The following is a 21409-nucleotide window of genomic DNA, read 5'->3' as shown; positions in this document are numbered from 1 at the left end:
ATCTGAGAGGGCTGAATTAAAAGTCCAAGGAAACTGAAAAGTTCCAGCCCCTCATTTATAAGTGGGGAAAGTGAGGCCTGGGAAGCTGGTGACCACCCCCAACTCCCTCTCCTTCCCCTGATGCAGTGGCAGACACATTCTCCTCTGGCTATGGTGGAGTAAGACCCACAGCTGTCACCAGTGTCAGGGCTGGGAAATCACCACCTAGGAAATGCATCAGAAGTGCTGCAGGTGGCTCCAGAAGTTCCAGTGGCCTCCAGGAAGGATAGTCCCAAGCAGGTGTGTGAAACGGGAGGGTAAGTGTGGTCAGTAGTGGCCTGCGTGGGGATGTCATTCACATGCAATTTGCATTAGTTCCTGTACTCCTGTGCTGTCTGTCCTCAGATGTCCATGTTGGCCTTTTCTGTGCAACTAGCAGTTGAAATGAGAGGGAAGAAGGAAGTGAATGACCAGTGATAAGAGGAAAAGAGAAATCAATTTCACCAACCCAGATCCCCAGTGATTTTTTATCCCATGGGGTGCCATGTTCCTCTGACTGTCTACTTTAGCACAAACTATGGCTACCCGCAGAATGGCCTTTTCTTTAGTATTCTTCATTTGCCCCAAAAGCTTCTTATCTTTAGTTTCTTGTCCCAACCCTCTTCCAGGATGATAGAAGAACTAGGAAAAGAGAATTTTTAGGTGGGCATGGGTCTGGGGGTGGTTGTGGGACAGGGGCAGTGTGAGGTCAGAGGCATCAGAAACCATCCTGCTGAGACTGGCTATCCCACCTCATACAGAGTAACCCAGGTTAAGCGAGACGGTGCATGCACATTGAACCAGAGAGACTTCATGGCATCCTCCAACCCAAGGTGGCTTCCGGTCCGAGGTGGGGTCCATTCGCGTGAGGAGTGCACAGCAGAGGACATGGGCTGTGCGCTCAGAGGAGGAGCTGGCTGTCCCTGGAGGACGTCCTTCTGAGTCAGTAAGTGAGTCCTGCTGCAGAAGGAGCCACTGCTTCTGACGTGTGCCTTGCACTTCGACCGTAGCAGGCCATGATCCTCCTCAGTGTGGACTTTCCTTCTGTTGCAAGAGGGAGGCCTGGTGGGACTCTGAAACCTGGCCTGAGCCCCTCATCTCAGTGGCCGAAGCCCCCCAGGCCTGAAGCTGTGGTGACACTCTGGACCACCATGTGGGTCCTGGCATTGTGACCTCAGCTGTTCCGTACACAAAGGGGTGGTCACCCTGCCCTCACCTTGACCTGTAAGTTGCCTAGGACAGTGGCCTGGTCCCGGGGGCTGTTGTGGGGAGTTGAAGAACACCCTGACCTCCTCCATCATGTCAGCCAAGAGGGCAGAATTGGAGAAAACACATCTGGTAAAAGAGAGACATTGCTGGACAGTGTGGGTCCTCTCTGAGCTCCTACTGAATGGAGATGGTGTCGGGGCAGGGGATACAGAGAATGCTCGCATGAATCTCTGGTTTTTCTTTCTCTGTACTGAGCATAAAGCAGCCTCTCAGTCTGGAAGGGGTGTGAGATTAATCCCTAGCCTTGGGGTGGGAAGGAAAGAGGCCTCTGCTGCCTCCCTCTGGGGATAAGGAGCACTGCCAAGGGAGCACTCCCTACTCCAAGACCACTCATGGTTCCACGGCCCATGCCAGGCCTGCCAGGCCCACATCTAACCAGCAGGGCTAAGGCTCAGAATAACCTTATTAGATAAATATAATCATCACCTCGATTTTATAGATGAGGAAATGGGGGCTCAGAGAGGCTAAGCAACTCACCCAAAATAACAGAGCTAGTAGAGAGGTCAGCTGAGATTATAGTGCAAATCTGCCTATGGCCAAAGCCCTTGCTCTGGAAACAACACTTCCGGGGCTTGCTTGTAGTTATCCTAAAGTGTTTTCTCCACGCTGGCCCCTCCAGCAGAGAGAGGGCTGTCTGCCAAATAGGCAGACACACGCCCATAGGAAGAGGACAGCACGACAAGATGTGAGTTGTTAGGAATTGGATCCGGGTGCTGCGGGGTCTGTGAGCCTGAGCTCAAGCCAGTTGGACAGGCAGGGTTGCATGGTTGTGGGGGGCAGGGGGCAGGGTTCCCATGCGAGGGCCAGATGTTCTCCTCCCCAATCCTGATGTCTGCCAGCCTGAATCCCAGTCTCCTCTTTTTGCAGAGCAAGAACTACAAGGCAGTTTGCCTGGAATTGAAGCCAGAGCCGACCAAAGTAAGAAGCCCTTTTGAGGCCATGCCAGCAGCCAGGCCTGAGATCCATGGGGAAGTGACCAGGAGTCAGGGGTCATTTGCTGATCCTAGTGGCCAAGATTTGTCCCAGGTGCTGGGTGATGCACTGAGAGTTCTTGCTATCATAGAACTTCACACTGTAACCAATCAGATACATAAACGAACAAGGACTCATTCAGCAGTGTTACCTGCTCTGCTGGGAATCAAGACAGGGAGACATGTCTGAGTGGCTGCCGTAGAGTGGGTGGTAGGGAAAGGCCTTCCTTTGAGCTGAGAGCTGAAGGACAAGACTCTGGCCTTGCAAAGGCAGAGTAAGAGCCTTCTAGGCAGAGGAGGCAGCATGCACTGGGGCCCAAGGTGGGAATGAGCCTGGCTGTTCAAGGGACAAAAGGAGCTGAGGCCCCGTGGGCCAGCAGGGGAGTGGAACAAGATGAGCTGAAAGAGGGAGGAGGATAGAGGAACCCCCTGCACAGGTGGGGCCACCAGCTTTCCTCTTGCCTTAGCCCTAAGGGAGGAACAGAAACACAGGGGGATCTCTTCTGCCTCTGCACTTCCACCTCCCATCTGCAATACCCAAAAGTCTGTGTTGCTGTTTCAATCCACAGACATTTGATTACAAAGCAGTTAAACAAGAAGGGCGGTTTACCAAAGCAGGAGTGACACAGGACCTAAAGGTGAGTGCGTGAACTCAGAGGCATGTCTATATTCCAAACCACGTGAGTGTAAGTTTTCCCCAAATCCTCAGTGCCTGTTTCCTAAATACAAGAATATCCTCTTACATAGGCACAGTGCAATTATCAAAATCCAGAAGTTAACACACAGACAACACTCATCTATAGCCCTTGTTCTAATTTCACCAGTTGTCCCACACATGTGTTTCATAACAACAGAAAGGAGACGTTTTCTGGTCTAGGGTCTGATCCAGGATCACACATTGCCTCGAATTACCAGGTGTCTTTTCTATAATCTGGAACAGAACAGTTCTTTTTCTTTGGGTACACTGACATTTATTTATTTTTATTTTATTTTTTGAGACAAGGTCTCCCTCTGTCACCCAGGCTGGAGTGCAGTGGCATGATCTAGGCTCGCTGCAACCTCCAACTCCCAAGTTCAAGCAATTCTCCTGCCTCAGCCTCCCGAGTATCTGGGACTATAGGCGTGCACCACCACGCCCAGCTAATTTTTGTATTTTTAGTAGACACAGGGTTTCACCATATTGGTTTCGAACTCCTGACCTCAGCTGATCTGTCTGCCTTGGCCTCCCGAAGTGCTGGGATTACAGGTTTGAGCCACTGCACCTGGTCTGGGGACATTGACATTTTTACAGATTACAGATCACTTATGTTGTGGGATAACCCTCAGTTTGGCTTTGTCTGTTGGATTCCTCATGATGAGATTCAGGCTGTGCATTTTTTGGCAGAGACACATGATGCCTGTAGGTCCCACTATCTTATAGTCTTTTTAAAACATTCATTAATTAATTAATTTTGAGATGGGGGTGGGGGTCTTGCTATGTTGCCCAGGCTGGTTTCAAACTCCTTGTTTCAAGTGATCCTCCCGCCTTGGCCTCCCAAAGTGCTGGGATTACAGGTGTGAGCCAGTGCGCCTGGTCTATCCTATTGTCTCAACAACATCTTTTCTTTCCTCCCTATTGGAAGCTTTTCTCTGACAGTGTCCCAGGATCTTTCCTTTCCTCCTGTTGATGGTTTCCCCTCCATCCTAGATATTTCTTTCCTCCTTCTCTTCTCCACTTTATTTCCTCAGAATGAACTCAGGGAAGTGAGAGAAGAGCTCAAGGAGAAAATGGAGGAGATAAAACAGGTAAGAAGATGAGGCCTTCCATATCATGGAGGGAAAGTGTAGCTTCAGGAAAAATGCAATCCTTAAGTTTGAATAGTGAAGGAAAGCAGGAATTGCATGGAAAAGTGTAACTCAGTCCTAATACCCAGAGCACTTCAGTATTAGGTTATTCACTTCTTACTTGTTTGATGCCTAAACCCAATTTTTGAGTGACTGAGGACTCCCTAAAGTGTCTCTTTGATAAGGGTGGGTGATGTCACCTTAGTGATGAAGCTGAGTGAGAGGGGCTGGTTTGGAATTTGAATTTAGGGGAAGTCAGGGACCAACCCCATCTTCCTTATTCACCTCCCCTGAGCAAGTTGCAAAGCAGGAAACCTCTCATTTCTATGATACAACCAACCAACCACCTGTAGCATCCTTAGGAAAAAAGCGAATAATCAAGCAAGAAAGTGTAATTGAAGCTGTGGTCCAAGCTCCACATGCAGCCTTGCTGTAGCCAGATCTAAGCCGTGCCAAGGCTGGTGGTGGTGGTGACTTGATGGTGCTTGCACCCTAGTCCCTTCACAGACTCCTTGAGAAGAAAGTGGCTCTAACAGGCCATTATTAGTCCATGCCAGAGGAGCAGCTGCTGCCCTTTGCTTAAAATGCCCGAAAGACGCCACAACTAACCTCAATAACATGCTCTGTGCTTTGTCAAGCCACGCCTTTCTTCCTTGTTAGATAAAGGATCTAATGGACAAGGATTTTGATAAACTTCACGAATTTGTGGAAATTATGAAGGTAAGCATTACTTGAGTGCCTTCCATGGGCCAGTACCGTACTGGAAACTGTGGAAGAGACACCAGCAGACCGTGCCCTCCAGGAGCTTATTATCTACTAGTAGTCCCATATTCCATTGCAGGAAAGCATTGCAAGCCAAATAATTAATTCGTTGTTTGCTAGTTAGGGGCTTAGAGGCATGAGAAATGAATGCGGGTTGGAGTAAGCAGCGAAGTCCTTACAGAGAAAGTGAGTCTCAAGTTGAGCCTTGAAGACTGCATGGGAAGCTTAATGCAAATCTCATCAAGAGCCCAGTAAGATTCTTTTTTAACTCAAAAAATTACTAGGATGATCTAGATTCTAGAGCAGTGATTGACAACATGTGGTGTGTTTCAGAATCACCTGGAACACTAATAAAACAGAGCCTGGGCTCATGTTCAGATGGTGCTGGGCCCTCGTAGTTTAGACAAGTTCCGAAGGGAAAGATTGAGAAGCATAAACTGGCAAAAGCAAATAGGTACCCATTTTTCAAGAGTTGTTAGGGGACATTAGCCTTACCAGATATTAAAATTCACGATAAAAACAAAGTTATTAAATCAGCCCAATGATAACCAAACACATGAATGAAATGGGATAGATAACGCCTCAACAGCCTCTCTGCCTGGGATGTAATGAGAATCAGCTGTGAGAATTTTAAAACTCCATTTACTTAGACCCTTTCCCAGAGGAACTGAATAAAAATCTCCAGGGTGGACGGGAGTTGCTTAAAACTCCGTTTTGATTCAGATGCTTGCCTGTGGATGAGAACCAGGTCCTAAACACTTTAGCAGCAGTTACTAACCTTGGCTGCACATTAGAATCACCTGGAAAGCCTTTCCCCTATGCCCTCCCCATCCAGGCTACACCTCATAACGATTAAGTCAGAAGCTCTTAGAATGAGGTCCAGACGCCAGTGGGTTTTAGTTGCCCAGGTGATTACAGTGCATACTCAAGGTTGAGAATCACAGCTCTATAGAATTTACAATATGATAAAGGTGATTTTTTGATGTCAGTCAGAAGGAAAGGATTAGGTAGTAATATTAGAAACATTGCTTGATTATATGAAGAAAAAACTTAAGCCAGTTAACACTGTAAAGCTAAATAGTCTATGAAGTGATTTTAAATAATAAAAACCAATAAGAAGAAATGTTAAGTAAATATGTAAATAGAAGTTCTAAATATAAATACAATGGAAGAAATTACAAAGGACATATTGATATATTTAACTATGTAAGATTTTTTTAAAAGAATTATGACAGAAAAATCACTTACATTTACAGAATTAAAGAAACAGTTTGGGGGAACATTTTTCCAAAAATATAAGCACAGAAAAAAGGTTTTTATCCATAACATATAAAGTTCACATAAATCAATAAGAACTAAGTAGGAAAATAGACGAGTGTGAACAGACAATCCACAGAAGAGAATATAACTAAAAAGCAATAAACATATTAACAAAGGCCTGACCTCATAATTAAATACATGCAAATGAACAATCAATTATTGTTACACTCAAGCAAAATTTTAATTTATGACAATTACAGTATAAGACATAAATGCTCTTATACTGTTAATTAGAGTGCAAATTTGTACAAAACTGGAACATTGTTAGACGATAGATATAAAAAAATCAACCTCTTGATTTGTCAATTTCACTTCTTAGAATTTAACCTATGAGAATAATCAGAAACGCCATCATGGGTATACATAAAAAGATGTTCATGACAGGATTACTTGTAATAATAAAAATTTGGAAACGACCTCAATTTTCAACAGTAGGGGAATGGCCAAATAAATTATGAAATACTTATATAATAAAAGTTAGGAACTATTAAAGACAATGTTTAGAAAGAATATTTATAATAAGAACTAAAAAAGCAAGATACAAGTAATATACACAGGCTGATCTCAGCTAGGTTAAAAAAAATAAGTAAATATATAGAAAAAAGACTGGAAAGAAATATACCAAAGGGGTTCATAGCAGTTATTTCTGGATGAGAATATTCATACTTTTATATCCCTCTGTACTGTCCAAATTTTCTACAAAGGGCATGCATTAATTATTTCTCTGTTAAAATCCAAACAAAGTAAGTGTTTTGTTGGTGGGGAGGCTGGGTATGGAAAGGCACAAAGGAGGAGATTTCAGGCAGGGGAACCCCTTAAGCAGGGCAGGAGGCAGGAGGAGTATGTTGTATATGGTGGTCAGCATGGGGATCAGTCATGAAGTGGGACCACTGGGGGAAACTGTGAGGGAAAAAAAAAATGAATGGGCACAAAGGCTGCAGGTAATGATGGCTTTTGAAAGACATGCAGACAAGCTAGGACTTGGTTCTGTGAGCAGCAAGAGGCCTCTGGAGATTCTTAATCAAAGAATATTCTGGGAGGAGCACTTCAAAAAGCTTAGCCCGGCAGGTTTTGTTTGCAAGGCGGCCTGGGTGGGGCCCGGGGAGCAGGTGGAGATGTCTGGCAGCAAGAATACCACAGCTGGACCAGGTATAGGGAAAGAAGGAAAAGATAAATCTGAAAGATGCACTGAGGGAAAAATAACAGTTCCTGGCGACTGATTCAATATGGAGACTGAAGTCTTGAGAGGCAAGCGTCTGTGATGACACCAAATTTTAATCTGGTTGATTAAAAGAAAGTGGTGACGATGACAATGACAGTGGGGAGATAGAGGTAGCTTGGGAAAATGAAATCAGTTTGGAACATGATGATTTTGAAGGGGTACATGTTGGTGAAACGTGTAAGAATATGGGACATTTTGACTCTGATGTTTTGGACCTAGGGGACATTGACTTCAAGGATATTTTGACTCTATGAATACAAATATTTTATTCAAATTTGTACTAACATTTAAAAATGCTTTTCAAGAAGGTATTTTATGAAATCATCTCTATGCAGATGGTGTAATTTCTTGATCAATTTTCTATAGTACATCAATTAAACTGTTACCAAATCTTTCATTTTTAATGAAAATTATTTTATTGGAATAAATTGTTTTTATTTCTATTTTATGACAACCCAAACCTGTTTTTCTCTGTGACAAATATTGTCAGTTATAGCTTCTACCATCTTAGAATTTTTCTCATGTCCACTATTTCCATTCAATTTACCCAGGTCACATTTTATAGATCAAAACTTTGTCAAGATTTTATTATTCTTTCTGTTCTGAGTGAATAATACATGTGATGTATCCCTTTAGCTGCTGTCATTTTACTTTTTGTTGACCATCTTTGCCAGGAATTAGGTAAAAGATGAAGCAAACATAAATATGCAGGATCTGGGTGCATGCCAAGGGTCAAAACATTGCAGTCAAATTGTCTTTGGGGTCACAAGATTGGTCTTCTTGGTTCTATCATTTTATAGGCATCAAACCAAGGCAAGCACTGGTTTTATCCAAAGTGTGAGATCAGATAAAACAGTAGCTGGCCTCTGGCTCACCTAGAGACTTCAGAAAAGTCCCCTAATGTCTCTGCCTGTGCTTTCGTCTCATCGGGGAAGGGGGATGAGGAAGGGGAGAAGCTGTACCTGTCACGGACACTCCAAAAGCCACCTCACCCAAGTCTAGCGAGGATTCTTGAGGAAGTAAGATGCAGAATGGTTTGCAGAGAGGCAGGAGGAAGGTATTTCCAAAGTCCTTCAAAATGAAGATGCTAGTTCTGAATTCTCTGTTGAAGGAAATGCAGAAAGATATGGATGAGAAGATGGACATTTTAATAAATACACAGAAGAACTATAAGCTGTAAGTGTAACCTGCACTCGTCTCTCCTCATCCCTAAAGGGTCTCCTCCCTTCCCTTTGCTGGATCCCTTTGGGGTTCAGAGGACACCCAGACTCTTGGAGGAGTTGTCTTTGCTCCTACTGCCCCTGTGACTTGGAGTCAAGGCCTTCCATGGCCACCCGTGTACTGGTTATCTCCTTGTCATGCTGCAAAATGTCTCCCCAACTCTCTGCCCCTCCCTGGCCCTCCTCCCCCAGTCCCCTTAGAAGAGCACCAAAGGAGCAGCAGGAGCTCAGGCTGATGGGAAAGACTCACAGAGAACCACAGCTCAGGCCCAAGAAAATGGATGGAGCCGGTGGAGTCAATGGAGCACCCTGTGCTCTTCACAAGAAGACGATGGCACCACAAAAAGCAAAACAGGGCTCACTGGATCCCCTTCATCACTGTGGGACCTGCTGCGTAAGTGAAACCCTGCCTGAGCCCAGCACTCGTGCCAGACCCCTGGCTCCTGCTCCCTGGTGACTTCCCCGAGCTTGTGCTGTATCATAGTGAAGGGACAGGTCCGCCTGCTGCTGACTTCTGGGTGCCGCCCGAGCCTGCGCCCTCCCTGACCTGCCTTGCCTTCTAGGCCTGTGGAGCCTCCTTAGCTGTGACCATGCAGGACTTGACCCTGGATGGGCCTATCCGCCAGCTCCACCCTCTTATTCTGTCCTTCCCTTTAGCAAGGGCAGATGAGGTGCCTAGCAGGCTGCCCTTCTTGGACCAGGGGAAATCGATCTTTCTTGTGCCGTTTCTGTCCTCTGCAGGAGAAATGTTTGTTGCGTGCTCTAAAGAACAACTACAATCAGGGGTAGGTAGATTCATACAAGATGTGCCTTTTCTCGATCAGGTGCCTTGTTGTCCCCAAGGCCATGTGCTCCCAGCCGCATTCACATCACACCCCTCCTGAGGTTGTGCCAGGAGTAGGGACTGTTAGCAGATGCTGCCACCCAGCATGCTCAGTCATAGAGGATGTGGCACCAGGAAGGAGGACTTGGGTCACCCAGCCTAGAGGCTGCTGCCTGGGGCTCCCATGGTGGGGAGGGTGCACCACTAGCAGCGGAACTGACCTTGCCTCAGGTCCTGCCCTTTCTCCCCATCCAGTGGGAAATATTCACACCAGGTCTGGGCACCCTTTTCACCCTTGGCTTCTGGAGCTGCCTTCTGATTTATCTGTACCTCAACCCCAGTGACATCGAATATGTGTTTCCAACCTAACGCAGCTGCAGAACCTACCAGCAGTTCCGGTTCGTCACCTCCCAGCTCCTTAAGATGCACAGTCAGGGCTTCTTGTCCTGTTAAATACCACCCCAACCCCAGGCCTCCACTGGAGATTAAAAACCTTCATTCAAAGCCAAAGGGGATGTCATGGTTTTGAGTACCAGTCCAAAACTTGAGTGTGTGGAGGTCGATTATTTTTGGTTCTATATCAGTGTATTTCAGACTCCAACCCTTCCCCCTGCTTCCTGATGGATTGGTGGGAAATTCCATCTTAGTCATCTTAGGGTTCTCCCAACCACCACCTCCCTCCATTCCACCTGGGTCTGCAAACGTCCCAGGTCATAGCATGGGGAGGGCCCCTGATGATAGCGGACGCCAGTCTGTGTGGTCTCAGGAGACCCTGTTGCCTGGCCCACCCGCTCCCTCCACATAATCAGCTTCCACCTGTGCATGGGGCCAGGGTGTCTTGGGTGATGCAGGGAACCCCTCAGCCTCGAGTTCTGCCTGCACTGCACCCCTCTGAGGTCTTGTCACCAAGCAGGACTCAGGTTCCTGCTGCTCATAGGAACTGGGTAGCTTTCTTGGGTTCTGGGGATCCACCCTTCTCACCCCCTTGAAGGTTTCCTCTCCCTCCCTCCACCCCCGAAGGGAACATTCCTTCAGAGGCCTCAGGCCTTTACAAAGGTGGAGAGGAGCCAGTGACCACCCAACCTTCTGTGGGTCACGCTGTGCCTGCCCCAAAGTCCCAGACTGAGGGAAGGTGAAGCTTAACTGCCAGCTTGAGATGAGAGTAAAGAAGATACAGAGCAAACTGTTTCAGAAACTGTCCTGCCCTGGGTGTGATTCTTTGGCTTCAATTTGAAGGAGGGGGAATGATGGGATTTCATATTTTATTTCACACCAGTTCCTCCTTGTTTCATCTCTTTGCTAAGCTGGCTGCTTCTACCATCTAATAAATAATTGGCCAAGTTCTTTTTTTTTGGAATTGTATTATTATGGTTAATTTTGTGGGTTCATAGTAGGTGTATATATTTGTGGGGTACATGAGATGTTTTGACAAAGGTATGCAAGGTGAAATAAGCATGCCATGGAGAATGGGGTATCCATCCCTTCAAGCATTTATCTTTGAGTTACAAACAATCCAGTTACGCTCTAAGTTATTTGAAAATGTACAGTTATTGACTGTAGTCACCCTGTTGTGCTATCAAATGGTAGGTCTAATTTATTCTATTTTTTGTACCCCTTAACCATCCCTACCGGCCCCCAAGCCCCTGACTACCCTTCCCAGCCTCTGGTAACCATCCTTCTACTCTATATCCATGAATTTCATTGTTTTCATTTTTAGATCCCACAGATAAGTGAGAACATGCGATGTTTGTCTTTCTGTGCCCGGCTTATTTCACTAAACATAATGATTTCCAGTTCCATCCACATTGTCGCAAACGACAGGAGTTCATTCTTTTTATGGCTGAATAGTACTCAATTGTGTGTGTGTACGATATTTTCCTCATTCATCTGTTGATGACACTTAGGTTGCTTCCAAATCTTGGCTATTGTGAACAGTGATGCAACAAATGTGAGAGTGCAGATATCTCTTCAATATGCTGATTTTCTTTCTTGTAGGTATATACGCAGCAGTGGGACTGCTGGATCTATGGTAGCTCAATTTTTAGTTTTTTGAGGAACAACCTCCAAACTGTTCTCCATAGTGGCTGTACTAATTTACATTCCCACCAACAGTGTACAAAGATTCCCTTTTCTCCGGGTCAAGTTCTTAATGGCTGCAAATTAATGAGCAATGTATTTGGTGCTTCAGATAAACATTTAAAAAACAAAACTCAAAACACATGTAGGCCTTGTTTGCAAGGAGCTTATAGCTTTAAAGGTGAGATGGCAAACATGCAGAATAACAATATGGACCGTGTAGAAATAAGTACAATAATCATAAGCATGTGATGAAAGCAGAAATGGATCAGAAATGGGGAAAAGAAGAAGGGTGGGCAGAACTCTGTATTAGTTCCCTATTGCTGCTGTCACAGATCACCACAAATTTAATGACTTAAGACAACAAGAAATGGGCCTAACGTGGATCTTATTGGGCACAAATCAAGGTGCCAGCACAACTGCATTCCTTCTGGAAGCTCTAGGGGAAAATCTGCTTCCTGGCCTTTCCCCGCTTCTGGAGGCCACCTGCCTTCCTTGGCTGATGGTCCCTCCCCAACTTCAAGGCCAGCAATGGCCATGGGATCTTTCTTGTGCCTCATCACTCTGACATTGACTCTTCTGCCTCTTGCTACCACATTTAAGGACCCTTGTGATTACACTGAGCCCACCTGGATAATCCAGAATAATCTTTTTATTTTAAGGTTAGCCAGTTAGCAACTCTAATTCCCCTTTTCCAGGTGACATAACATATTCACAGGCTCAGGGAGTTAGAACATGGACATCTTTGCAGGACATTATTCTACCCACCACAGGGGACTTCCCAGACCCTGTCCCTTGACTACCAAGCCTCCAAACACTTGGGAACACTGCACTATTCAGTTCTGTGCTGTGGTGGTTTTAAACTAGGCCCACAAATTCTTTGATACTCCTTTTATACTCTTTCCTTCAAGAGGAACCCAGTTCCTCTCCTCTTAAGTGTGGGCTAGACAGAGTGACTTGCTTCTAATGAATGGAACATGGCAGAAGTGATGTGTATCACTTCTGAGGTTAAGTCGTAGAAGACATGGTGGCTTCCATCTTGCTCTCTCTTGGACACTCATTCTTAGTGAAGCTGGCTGCCATGTTGTAAGGACACCCAAGCAATCCTGTGGAGAGGGCCACATGGCAAGAAACTGAGGCCTCCTGCCAATAGCCATTTGAGTGAGCCATTTGACCAGGAAGTGAATCCTCCAGCCCCAGTAGAGCCTTCAGATGATGGCAACCCTGGCTGACCTCTTGCCTGCAACTGCCTGAGAAGATCCTGAGCCAGAACCACTCAGTTAAGCTTCTCCTAGACATCTGGCCTGCAGCAACCATGAAATAATAAATGCTTGTTGTTTTTAAGTTGCTAAGTCTTGAGGTAATTTGTTGTTACTCAGCAACAGATAAGAATATGTCTATCTCCTCTTCATTGTTTTAAAGACTTGAAACATTGAGATTTATATGGTTATGCACACAAATATACAACTTGATGAATTTTTACGTACAGATACATGACTGGAATTGTTCTAGAACACTTCCATCCCCTCTTCCCAGCTCACATTTGCCCCATATCCAGGTTACCACTATTTTAATCTCTACCATTTTGTGTTATTTTGCCTGTTCTTAAAGTTGACATAAATGGAATAATATGTTATGTATTATTTTGCTCAAAATTGTACAACTCATGCATATTGTTTGTATATAGAAGTAATTCATTATTTTTTAACTGCCATGAAGTTTCTATCTTGTGTCTACCTCATAATCTATTTTTCTATTCTCCTGTTGGTAGTCCAGATTGTTCTTTAAAATAATCTAAGTAAAAGCCATTTTCCCAGTTGCCCTCTGTCCATTCTTCCCTATATTTGAACACTTTCCTTAGTCCACAGTGCCTGGTGGGTTACACTGCTTCCTCTTCACTGAGAAGTGTATGAAAGGGCCTGCCTGCCTCCCCATGCCTACTCTGCTTAGCCCTGAATGCCTGTCCTCTGCCTGCTTTTCTCTTGAATCTGCTCCCCTAAAGGAAGCTGGTCACCTCCTGACAGCCAATTCTATTGACCCTTCTGCAGGTCTTGTTCTTCTGATTGAGTTCCTGCTTTTGACCCTGGTGAGTAATCGATCTTCCTTGAATTCCCCGGTTTCCTTGACTCCTGTTCTACCCCTACCTTCTTTTGTATCTCTCTTGGTTACTCTTCCTCCACTGTCTTAGTAGTTTGGGCTGCTATATCAAAATATCATAAGTGGAGCAGCCTATAAACTACAGAGATTTATTTCTCACAGTCCTGCAGGCTGTAAAGTTCAAGCTCAAGGCACCGGCAGATTTGGTTTCTAATGCAGGCATTTCCTGGGTCACAGATGGCATCTTCTCATGTGTCTTCGCATGGTAGATGGGGCAAGAGGTCTCTCTTTTATAAGAGGCACTAATTCCATTCGTGAGGGTGCTGCCATCATGACCCAATCCCCCAACTCTAATACCATCCATCATCCCCTTGGAGGTTAGGTTTCAGCATACAAGTTCTGAGGGACATAAACTTTCAGACCACAGCATCTGCCTCCATTCTCAACATGGATGACCCCTAGGCTTTTCCCTTAATTACCTGACATTTTTCTAGGGACCTACTTCACTTCCTTCTTGGAGTTGGAGGGTAGAAATTGAGTCTGTCTCACTCAACACAGCAGCCCCAGAATTAATACACTGCTCAGTGAATGAGTATGTAGCACTCAGTATCAACCCTCAGGACCAGAAGGTCGAAACCAAATTGACACAGGGCCTCCTGAAAGAGATCAAACTGGCTCTGGAATCTAGAGTTTAGATTAATTTATTAATGGGTAAAAAGACAAATGAGCTGGAACAAAAAAAGTCCATGTGACTCCAAAACCCAACCCCTGGTCTTGTTCTTCATGTTCAGGAACACTGACTTCACGTTTCTTTCTTAATTGAGTGTTCATAATCATAACTTGATTGATGATCAAATGTCTCTCCCACCTCCTTTCTCATCAGTATTCATATGGCAGCTTGTTATTCCTCCCAGGTAAACTGGTTGAGAGGGAATGTAAATTTGTTTAAGAGGTACCAATGTCAACTTTGCTCTAAAGAAGCATGAACTTGGCCAGCTGCGGTGGCTCATGACTGTAATCCCAGCACTTTGGGAGGCCAAGGTGGGTGGATCACCTGAGGTCAGGAGTTTGAGACCAGCCTCACCAACATAGAGAAACCCCGTCTCTACTAAAAATACAAAAATTAGCCGGGCGTGTTGGTGGGCGCCTGTAATCCCAGCTACTCGGGAGGCTAAGGCAGGAGAATCACTTAAACCCGGGAGGCAGAGGTTGCGGTGAGCCAAGATTGAACCATTGCACTCCAGCCTGGGGGACAGAGTGAGACTCCATCTCAAAAAAAAAAAAAAAAAAAAAAATAGAAAAGAAGCATGAACTTGACCAGTGGCCTCAAATCATGGTCTCTGGCAGGTGACCCCAAGCCTTGGACTCAAGCCCTGACCTGTCACCCAAGCTTGGATCTACCTGTTGTTTCAGGGCCTCATCATCCTGTCAACTTCAACACAGCCAAAACCAAACTTCCCCGTGTCCCCAAACCCTTCTCTGCCTGACTTGCTGATGGGAGTCCTTGTCTTTGCTCAGTTCTCTGACAGCTAGAGCACAGGCTGATCTCCAGCCAAAGGTTGGACCTCATCCCCCCACAGGGCTTTCACCAGCTTGTCTGTTTGCCTGTCCACTTGGTCTCCTGGACTAAACATCCCTGGAGGAAACCTGGAGTGCTGTGGAGCTCAGAGCCCCCTGCCCTGAGCAGCTGTTCCCAGAGCTCCTTTGGTTATTTTGAGGATTTCTGAGAATACAGGTAAAGTACCTGTTACAAAGCTTCCTCTTTCCTCTTCGATGGCTTCCTCCATGACATATCTTTGATGGCTTCTTAGGGCCTTTTCCGAAGAGCTGAGGATGAAAAAAGAGGATGTGAGTCCCTTAAGGGCAGAGACTGTGTAGAATTCATTGATTATGCCCTGCCCCTGCCACTTGATGGCTGCGTGGCTGTGGAGAGCATGCCCTTTTTCTGCCCTTGGTACCACGTTAGTCATGAAAGCTTCACATCTTCTCCATCTCCCATAGCAAATGAGCACCTGGGTCCCACGGCCTTTAACCATTTCAAATGTTTATTCCTGAATTCTCCCCTCTCCCATACACACTCTAATCCAAGCTCTTAGTGTCTGGATCCTGAGCTATGTCCAGTAGCTTCTGACCTAGTCCTCTTGACTCCAGGAGTTTCTTCTCACAGCCTGGAATCCATTGTCCACGCCACTTCCAGAGATTTCCTCCCGAACTACTACTTTACTCTGCAACTCAACGTCTTGCTCAAAAACCATCCCCAGGGCTGATTACTGGTGGGATAACAGACACACTCTTTAACCTGCCGTCCAAGGCCTTGCATTTCCCATATTATTTTTCACCTTTTCTCCCCCGTTCCTATCTGTAAACCCTACACTCTAGGGTCCCAAATGTGCCCTTCACATTCCCATATCCTTGCCTTCGCTCCCCTTCTTCTCTGAGCTCCAGGGATCTCCCATCATCCCCGCTGCACTGCCCTCTGCTCTAACAGCTCCTCAGGGACCCAAGGAATAGGTCACTCGGCCGTGTAGAGGTGTTTCCCATCTTACTGTTCCAACCTGCATATGTCTTTCCTCTCCGTGCAGACTGTCAGTTTCTAGAGGCAGAGCTTATGCTGTCTTCATCTTCATCCTCATCATGGAGGTCAGAACCCTGCACTTGGCAGGGGCTGAGGAAAAATTTTTTGGTTGAACTTTTGCTGCCTAGCCTGACAGATTCACATGTTGGCCCTCCTGACCCACTCCTGCCCTCTTGGCTCTGTGGCCTTCGGACTGTGGACATCCCTGAGGGTCCCGGGGTGCCAACAGGGGTCTCCTGTCACATGGAGCCCTCCGGGACTGTGCAGGTTTGGGGGCGATCCCAAGAAAATTCTCCATACTATCCAGTGTCCATCCCAGATCATGTCTGGAAATATACATACATCACCGTGTCTGTGCCAGGCTGGCGGACGGGATGAGCAAGGCTGCCTCCCAGCCTACGTAGGTGCCAGTTTTAAGAACAGAAGCAAAGTCATCAGGGAAACTGAGCTGCCACAATCTGCTGAGGCACTAACTTCTTTATGGAAATGATGCTGCAGCTCTAATTCAGTGCCGAGGACTGGTGGCAGTGGTCTCTGCCTTCCCTATCCCTTGATCTTTCCCAAGCCCCCTCATGCCCCAGTCCCATGTCACCCAACTCACAGGCAACAGGACATCTGTGTGTGTGCAGGGACAGGCTTGCCTAGCTGTCAAAAAGCTGTTTCCTGTGCCCCTGGGGAGAGACCTGCAGGGAGCCACTGCCAGACGTTCCTGCTGACACTGCGCACAGGCCAGCTTTACTGGCAAGCTTGTGCTTTATTCATAGGTCTCAATGTCACCTCCTCTGGGACAGAATGATACTTAACTTTGTCTCTTTTCCTAAAAATACTATTCCTGTCCTGTGTACAGAGCCATGGTGGGCATCTCCCTGACCCAGGCCCCTACTTCTGTGCCATGGGACCCTGCCCTCCTGGACATAATCAGGAGCCGGTTGACTAGACCGGGGTGGATGCCAAACCCAGCTCACCCAGTTGGATTCCTTTCCCTGGGGATTTGGAACTGGAATTTGGTGAGAGCTCAGTTGGCCCCAGAATTGAAGATATGTAACTGGGAGCTGGGTTGCCATCTGCCACCGTTAGCTGAAGATGCAGAAAAAGCTGATCTGTTGGAAAAGAAAACCAGTTCACAGAAAGAGAAGAATGAAGTGGAGGAGTGGAGGGAAAGGCCCTGCAATCCAGAGAGGGGTCTGCAAGAGCCACTCTCCGGGTCCCAGGCCCTCTTGGTCCAGTTGTAGTTCCCACCTTAGCTCTGAGGGACCCCCTGGCCTCTTGGACTGTATCACCCATTCCTGTTTAGGCAGAGTGGGCTTCTGTTATCACCAAACAAGCCTTAGCTAAGGCCACACAGAAGAGATCTTGGAGATGGTCTGATCAATCTCTTCCATTTACAGGTGAGGGGTTTGAGGTCCAGAGGTGTGTGGCGAGGCGCCCTCCGCTGTGGCCAGGCCAGGACTACAGCCCAGGTTTTCTGGCTCCCGGCCCAGCACTTTGCTCCCTTTGCCCTGTGGCCCTCTGGGGCCAGCAACTCTTTCAGAGATAGCAGGTGAGATAGGAGGAGCTCAGAGGTCACAGCCAGCCGGATCCAGATACAAATTGGTGGATGCTGCAGACACGTTACTTAGCCTCTCTGAGACTCAGCATATTCCTCCAGAATGTAGGGGTGATAACATCTAGTTAATAGGAGTGTTGTGAGAATTAAATGAGTATGTATGGAGGAATTAGATTTTTTAAAAACTGTTGTGTTGACAGTAACCATAAGGTCAGAGTTGCCTTTCCTGGATCAAAGGCCTTCCATTCACAGACCCAGTTTTCTGACACATTGACTAACACTTATCATGTCGAGGCCTGCAATGAAATGAATTTTGATCTACCTTAAAAAATAAACAAATGACCTACAGTTATTTTGAGAGGAGGTAGGAAATAAAATAATAGGAAAACGTGAGTGGGTGGGGATCAGGACTGGCTATTCTAGAAGACAGGGGTGGGTCCCTTGTAACACAGCATCTCACTCCTGTCAACCTGGTGGCCAATGACAACAGAGTGAGGTGCAGTTGGCTCACCCCAGCCCTCCCACAGGTAACAGGTGCGGCAGCCCCAGGCCTTGACGCATGTGGTCATCAGAGAAACATGAGGGTGAGTCATCTGGGAGCAATTAAGAGGGGAGGCCCAGGAGGAGGCCAGACTGTGTCATCCATCCCATCACTGCCACAGCACTGGCCCAGTGCCCACTCACAACATTCCTTCTCCCGGGTCACAGGCCACAGGCCAGCCCAGAAGGTGGCTGAGGATGGGCTCAGGCATCCAACACTTCTGACTGGAGCCCAGATCCATCTCTCTTAAACTCAGCAGCTCTGAGGATCCCCCAATTCCATGGCAACGGGCTGCCCACCCACCTTCCCAAGGGGTGCTACCCTGACTTGCCACAGTCTAGTCTCAGCAAACCGAAGCTGTCCTTTAAAAACATAAATTAGAACATGTCACTCTTCAGCTCAGAACTTTCCAGTGTTTTCCCACTTCTCTCAGAGCAAAATGCAAAGTCAGTGGTTCACAAAGCCCTACAGGATTCGCCCTGCTGCCTTCCCCATCCCTAACCCTGTACGGTATTTCACTTGCACTTTCTAGCCACGCTAGTTTCTTTGTTTTTCTTCAAACACAACACATACCCTCTTGCCTCAGGGCCTCTGCACTTACAAACACTACCCCCTTTCACCACCCTGCCACCACCATCACTAGAATTCTCAGCCTTCCAGTCGGCCAGCTCCCTCACCTCAAAGTTACCTTCTCAGTGGCCCCCAGTCCCAGCATTCCTTATCTCTCTTACTCTCTGCTTTATTTTTCTCTCCAGCACACTTGTCACCAACTCACATACCATACAGTTTACTTATTTGTTTATTGTCTGTCTTTTTCTACGAGAATCTAAGCTTTTTGAGTGTGGAGATTTTGTTTCTGTCACTGCCATATCCCAGGGCCCAGAACAGTGCCAGGCACTAGCAGGGGATCAATAAGCACCTGTCGAAAGGCCACGTGGACATCAAGAGACTTACCATCTACTGGGCACTGAGGGTTCTGGGCTAAGAGCTTTTCTAATATTATTTATTTCATTTTTTTTTCTTTCGAGACAGAGTCTTGCTCTGTCCCCCAGGCTGGAGTACAGTGGCGTGATCTCCGCTCACTGCAACCTCCGCCTCCCGGGTTCAAGCAATTCTCCTGCCTCAGCCTCCCGAATAGCTGGGATTACAGGTGCCCACCACCACACCTGGCTGATTTTTGTATTTTTAGTAGACACAGGGTTTCACCATGTTGGCCAGGTTGGTCTTGAGCTCCTTACCTTGTGATCTGCCTGCCTCAGCCTCCCAAAGTGCTGGGATTACAGGCGTGAGCCACCACGCCTGGCTATTTATTTCATTTTATACTTATGACAACCCTGTGAAGTCCCTCTGTCATTCTATGAAGCCATTGAAATTGTCATTCTTGCCATTTTATACAGGATGAAATAAACTCAGGGAGAAGGTAATGAACGTAATCTGTCTGAGGTCACAGGATAAGTGGCAGAGCTGAAATGCGAATCCTAGCATTCTGACTTAAGAACCTGTTTCCTGGACACTCTGGCTTCTCTCGATGTGGTCCCCGGCCCGGCAGCATCAGCACTGTCTGGGAGCTTGTGGGAGATGCAGCATCTCAGGCTCTACCCCAGACCTACTGCATCAGAATCTGCATTTTCACAATACTCCCTGGGTGAGCCCTTCCAGGGCACACTAAAGTCACCACTATAAGCAATGGGATCTGCTGTATGGAAAACAGGGGGCCTCGCTCTGAACAAGGGGATGCCCATGGCCTGGGGGTCATTCTCCTGCCATTACCGCCCCCCACCCTACCCAGGAGCGCTCCCCTGTCTGCTGTTGCAATCCTGAAAGAAGGCTGAGAAGGGCCTGGTGCAGGTAGTGAGGCTTTAGGCTTCCTCTTCAGCTGCCCACGGGCCTCTGTCGGAGGGCCAGATTTCGTGTTGATCAGGGAAGGCTCAGCCCCTGCCTGTGTGTGAGAGCCAGGCCTGTCATGGACAGGGCTGTTGGAGAAAACGCTCTCCGTTCACTTAGGGAGCAGCAGGCTGCACCTCTCAAAAGCAGGCAGAGAGCCAATTTGACATCAGAGGTACAGCGCTGAGCCCGGGCAAGAAGCCATTTCCACTTGACACTTCTCAGGCACTTGGACCAGGAAGGCTGTTAAAACAAAAACAAAACCTACTCTCATTTAGGTTATTAATGCCTGGGAGCCCACCCTGACACTCATTTTATTACCAGGAGCCACCTTTGGTCTTGACATTCACTAAGGAGTGGGCCTGGAATAAAACCAGAAATCCCCATTCGCAGCCTGCCCCAAGCCCTCCAATTCCAAGGGCACTGTATGTATAAGCTCAGGCAGGCAAAAGGCGACTGTGAGAAGCCAGCAGAGGACGCTGTGGCCCCATCAGTCCCTGCCCACTGACCTCTCCAGAAGGGAAAGCGGCAAGGATGCAAACAAGAAAATCAGACCAGACTGGGAGTCTAGACCCTGCGTCCCACGCGGTCCCACCATGGCTTCCTCTTTGGAATTTTCAGGGGGACCCAGGAAGACTGACACCGCTGATCTGTGCCTACAGGAAAGCCAGTGGCCCCTCACAGAGGGATCAGTTCCAAAAGGACACCCCAAATCCGTATTTGGAACTCACAATAAAGGGACTTCCATTCATTCCTTTATTTACTTAACTAGCATTTGTTGAGTACCTGCAATGGGCCAGGTACAGGGCTGGACGATGTGTTTTCCCGTAAAATGATGCTGTGACAATGGTTAGATTCCAAGTTTGCTGCGCCACCACGCCCCGCCAAAAAAACCCTGTTTTATATCTTTAGAGAAAATGGAATGAGACTATTTTCTGTTTTAGGGTCAGAGAAAAGGAATAGGGGAAGGACAGTGTGGAGAAGAGAGAGAAAGGAAGGGAGACAAGTAGGAGCAAGAGGACTGGAGAGAAAAAGAAGCTGGGTTTCAATCCCATCATGGTATATATATTTATTATTATGTTATTATTTTTCCTCCTGAGTAAAAAAAATAGTAACGAGTAGTTGGGACTACAGGTGCATGCCAACATACCTGGCTAATTTTTAATTCTTTTTGTAGAAACAGGGTCTCACTATGTTGTCCAGGTTGGTCTCAAACTCCTGGCCTCAAGTGATCCTCCTGCCTCAAGCCTCAGCCAAAGCT

At 46.8% G+C, this 21409-nt stretch overlaps 1 protein-coding gene across 14 annotated transcripts; it reads left to right on the top strand.

Annotated features, from left to right (window-relative positions):
• The first annotated feature begins 1198 nt into the window (after positions 1-1198).
• On the top strand, positions 1199-21207 carry TEX35 (testis expressed 35). 14 transcript variants are annotated; one of them, XM_063710609.1, is made up of 11 exons: positions 1200-1356; positions 2155-2205; positions 2828-2896; positions 3987-4043; positions 4743-4802; positions 8498-8562; positions 8799-9000; positions 9348-9390; positions 13494-13591; positions 18251-18307; positions 19662-19688. In XM_063710609.1, the coding sequence occupies exons 1-11, from the start codon at positions 1318-1320 to the stop codon at positions 19686-19688; spliced, it is 768 nt and encodes a 255-aa protein (XP_063566679.1). In that variant the 5' UTR covers positions 1200-1317. The 14 variants fall into 14 exon arrangements, with proteins under 14 accessions (XP_063566676.1, XP_063566679.1, XP_063566681.1 ...); XM_063710606.1 differs by lacking the exons at positions 13494-13591; positions 18251-18307; positions 19662-19688 and adding an exon at positions 9804-9939 and having other exon boundaries at positions 1199-1356; positions 2155-2313; positions 9264-9391; XM_063710611.1 differs by lacking the exons at positions 13494-13591; positions 18251-18307; positions 19662-19688 and adding an exon at positions 9804-9939 and having other exon boundaries at positions 9348-9391.
• Positions 21208-21409: the final 202 nt, after the last annotated feature.

This window comes from Gorilla gorilla, chromosome 1 (genome assembly GCF_029281585.2).
Source record: "Gorilla gorilla gorilla isolate KB3781 chromosome 1, NHGRI_mGorGor1-v2.1_pri, whole genome shotgun sequence".
Lineage (NCBI taxonomy): Eukaryota > Metazoa > Chordata > Mammalia > Primates > Hominidae > Gorilla > Gorilla gorilla.
This window is presented reverse-complemented; position numbering and strand designations above follow the sequence as displayed.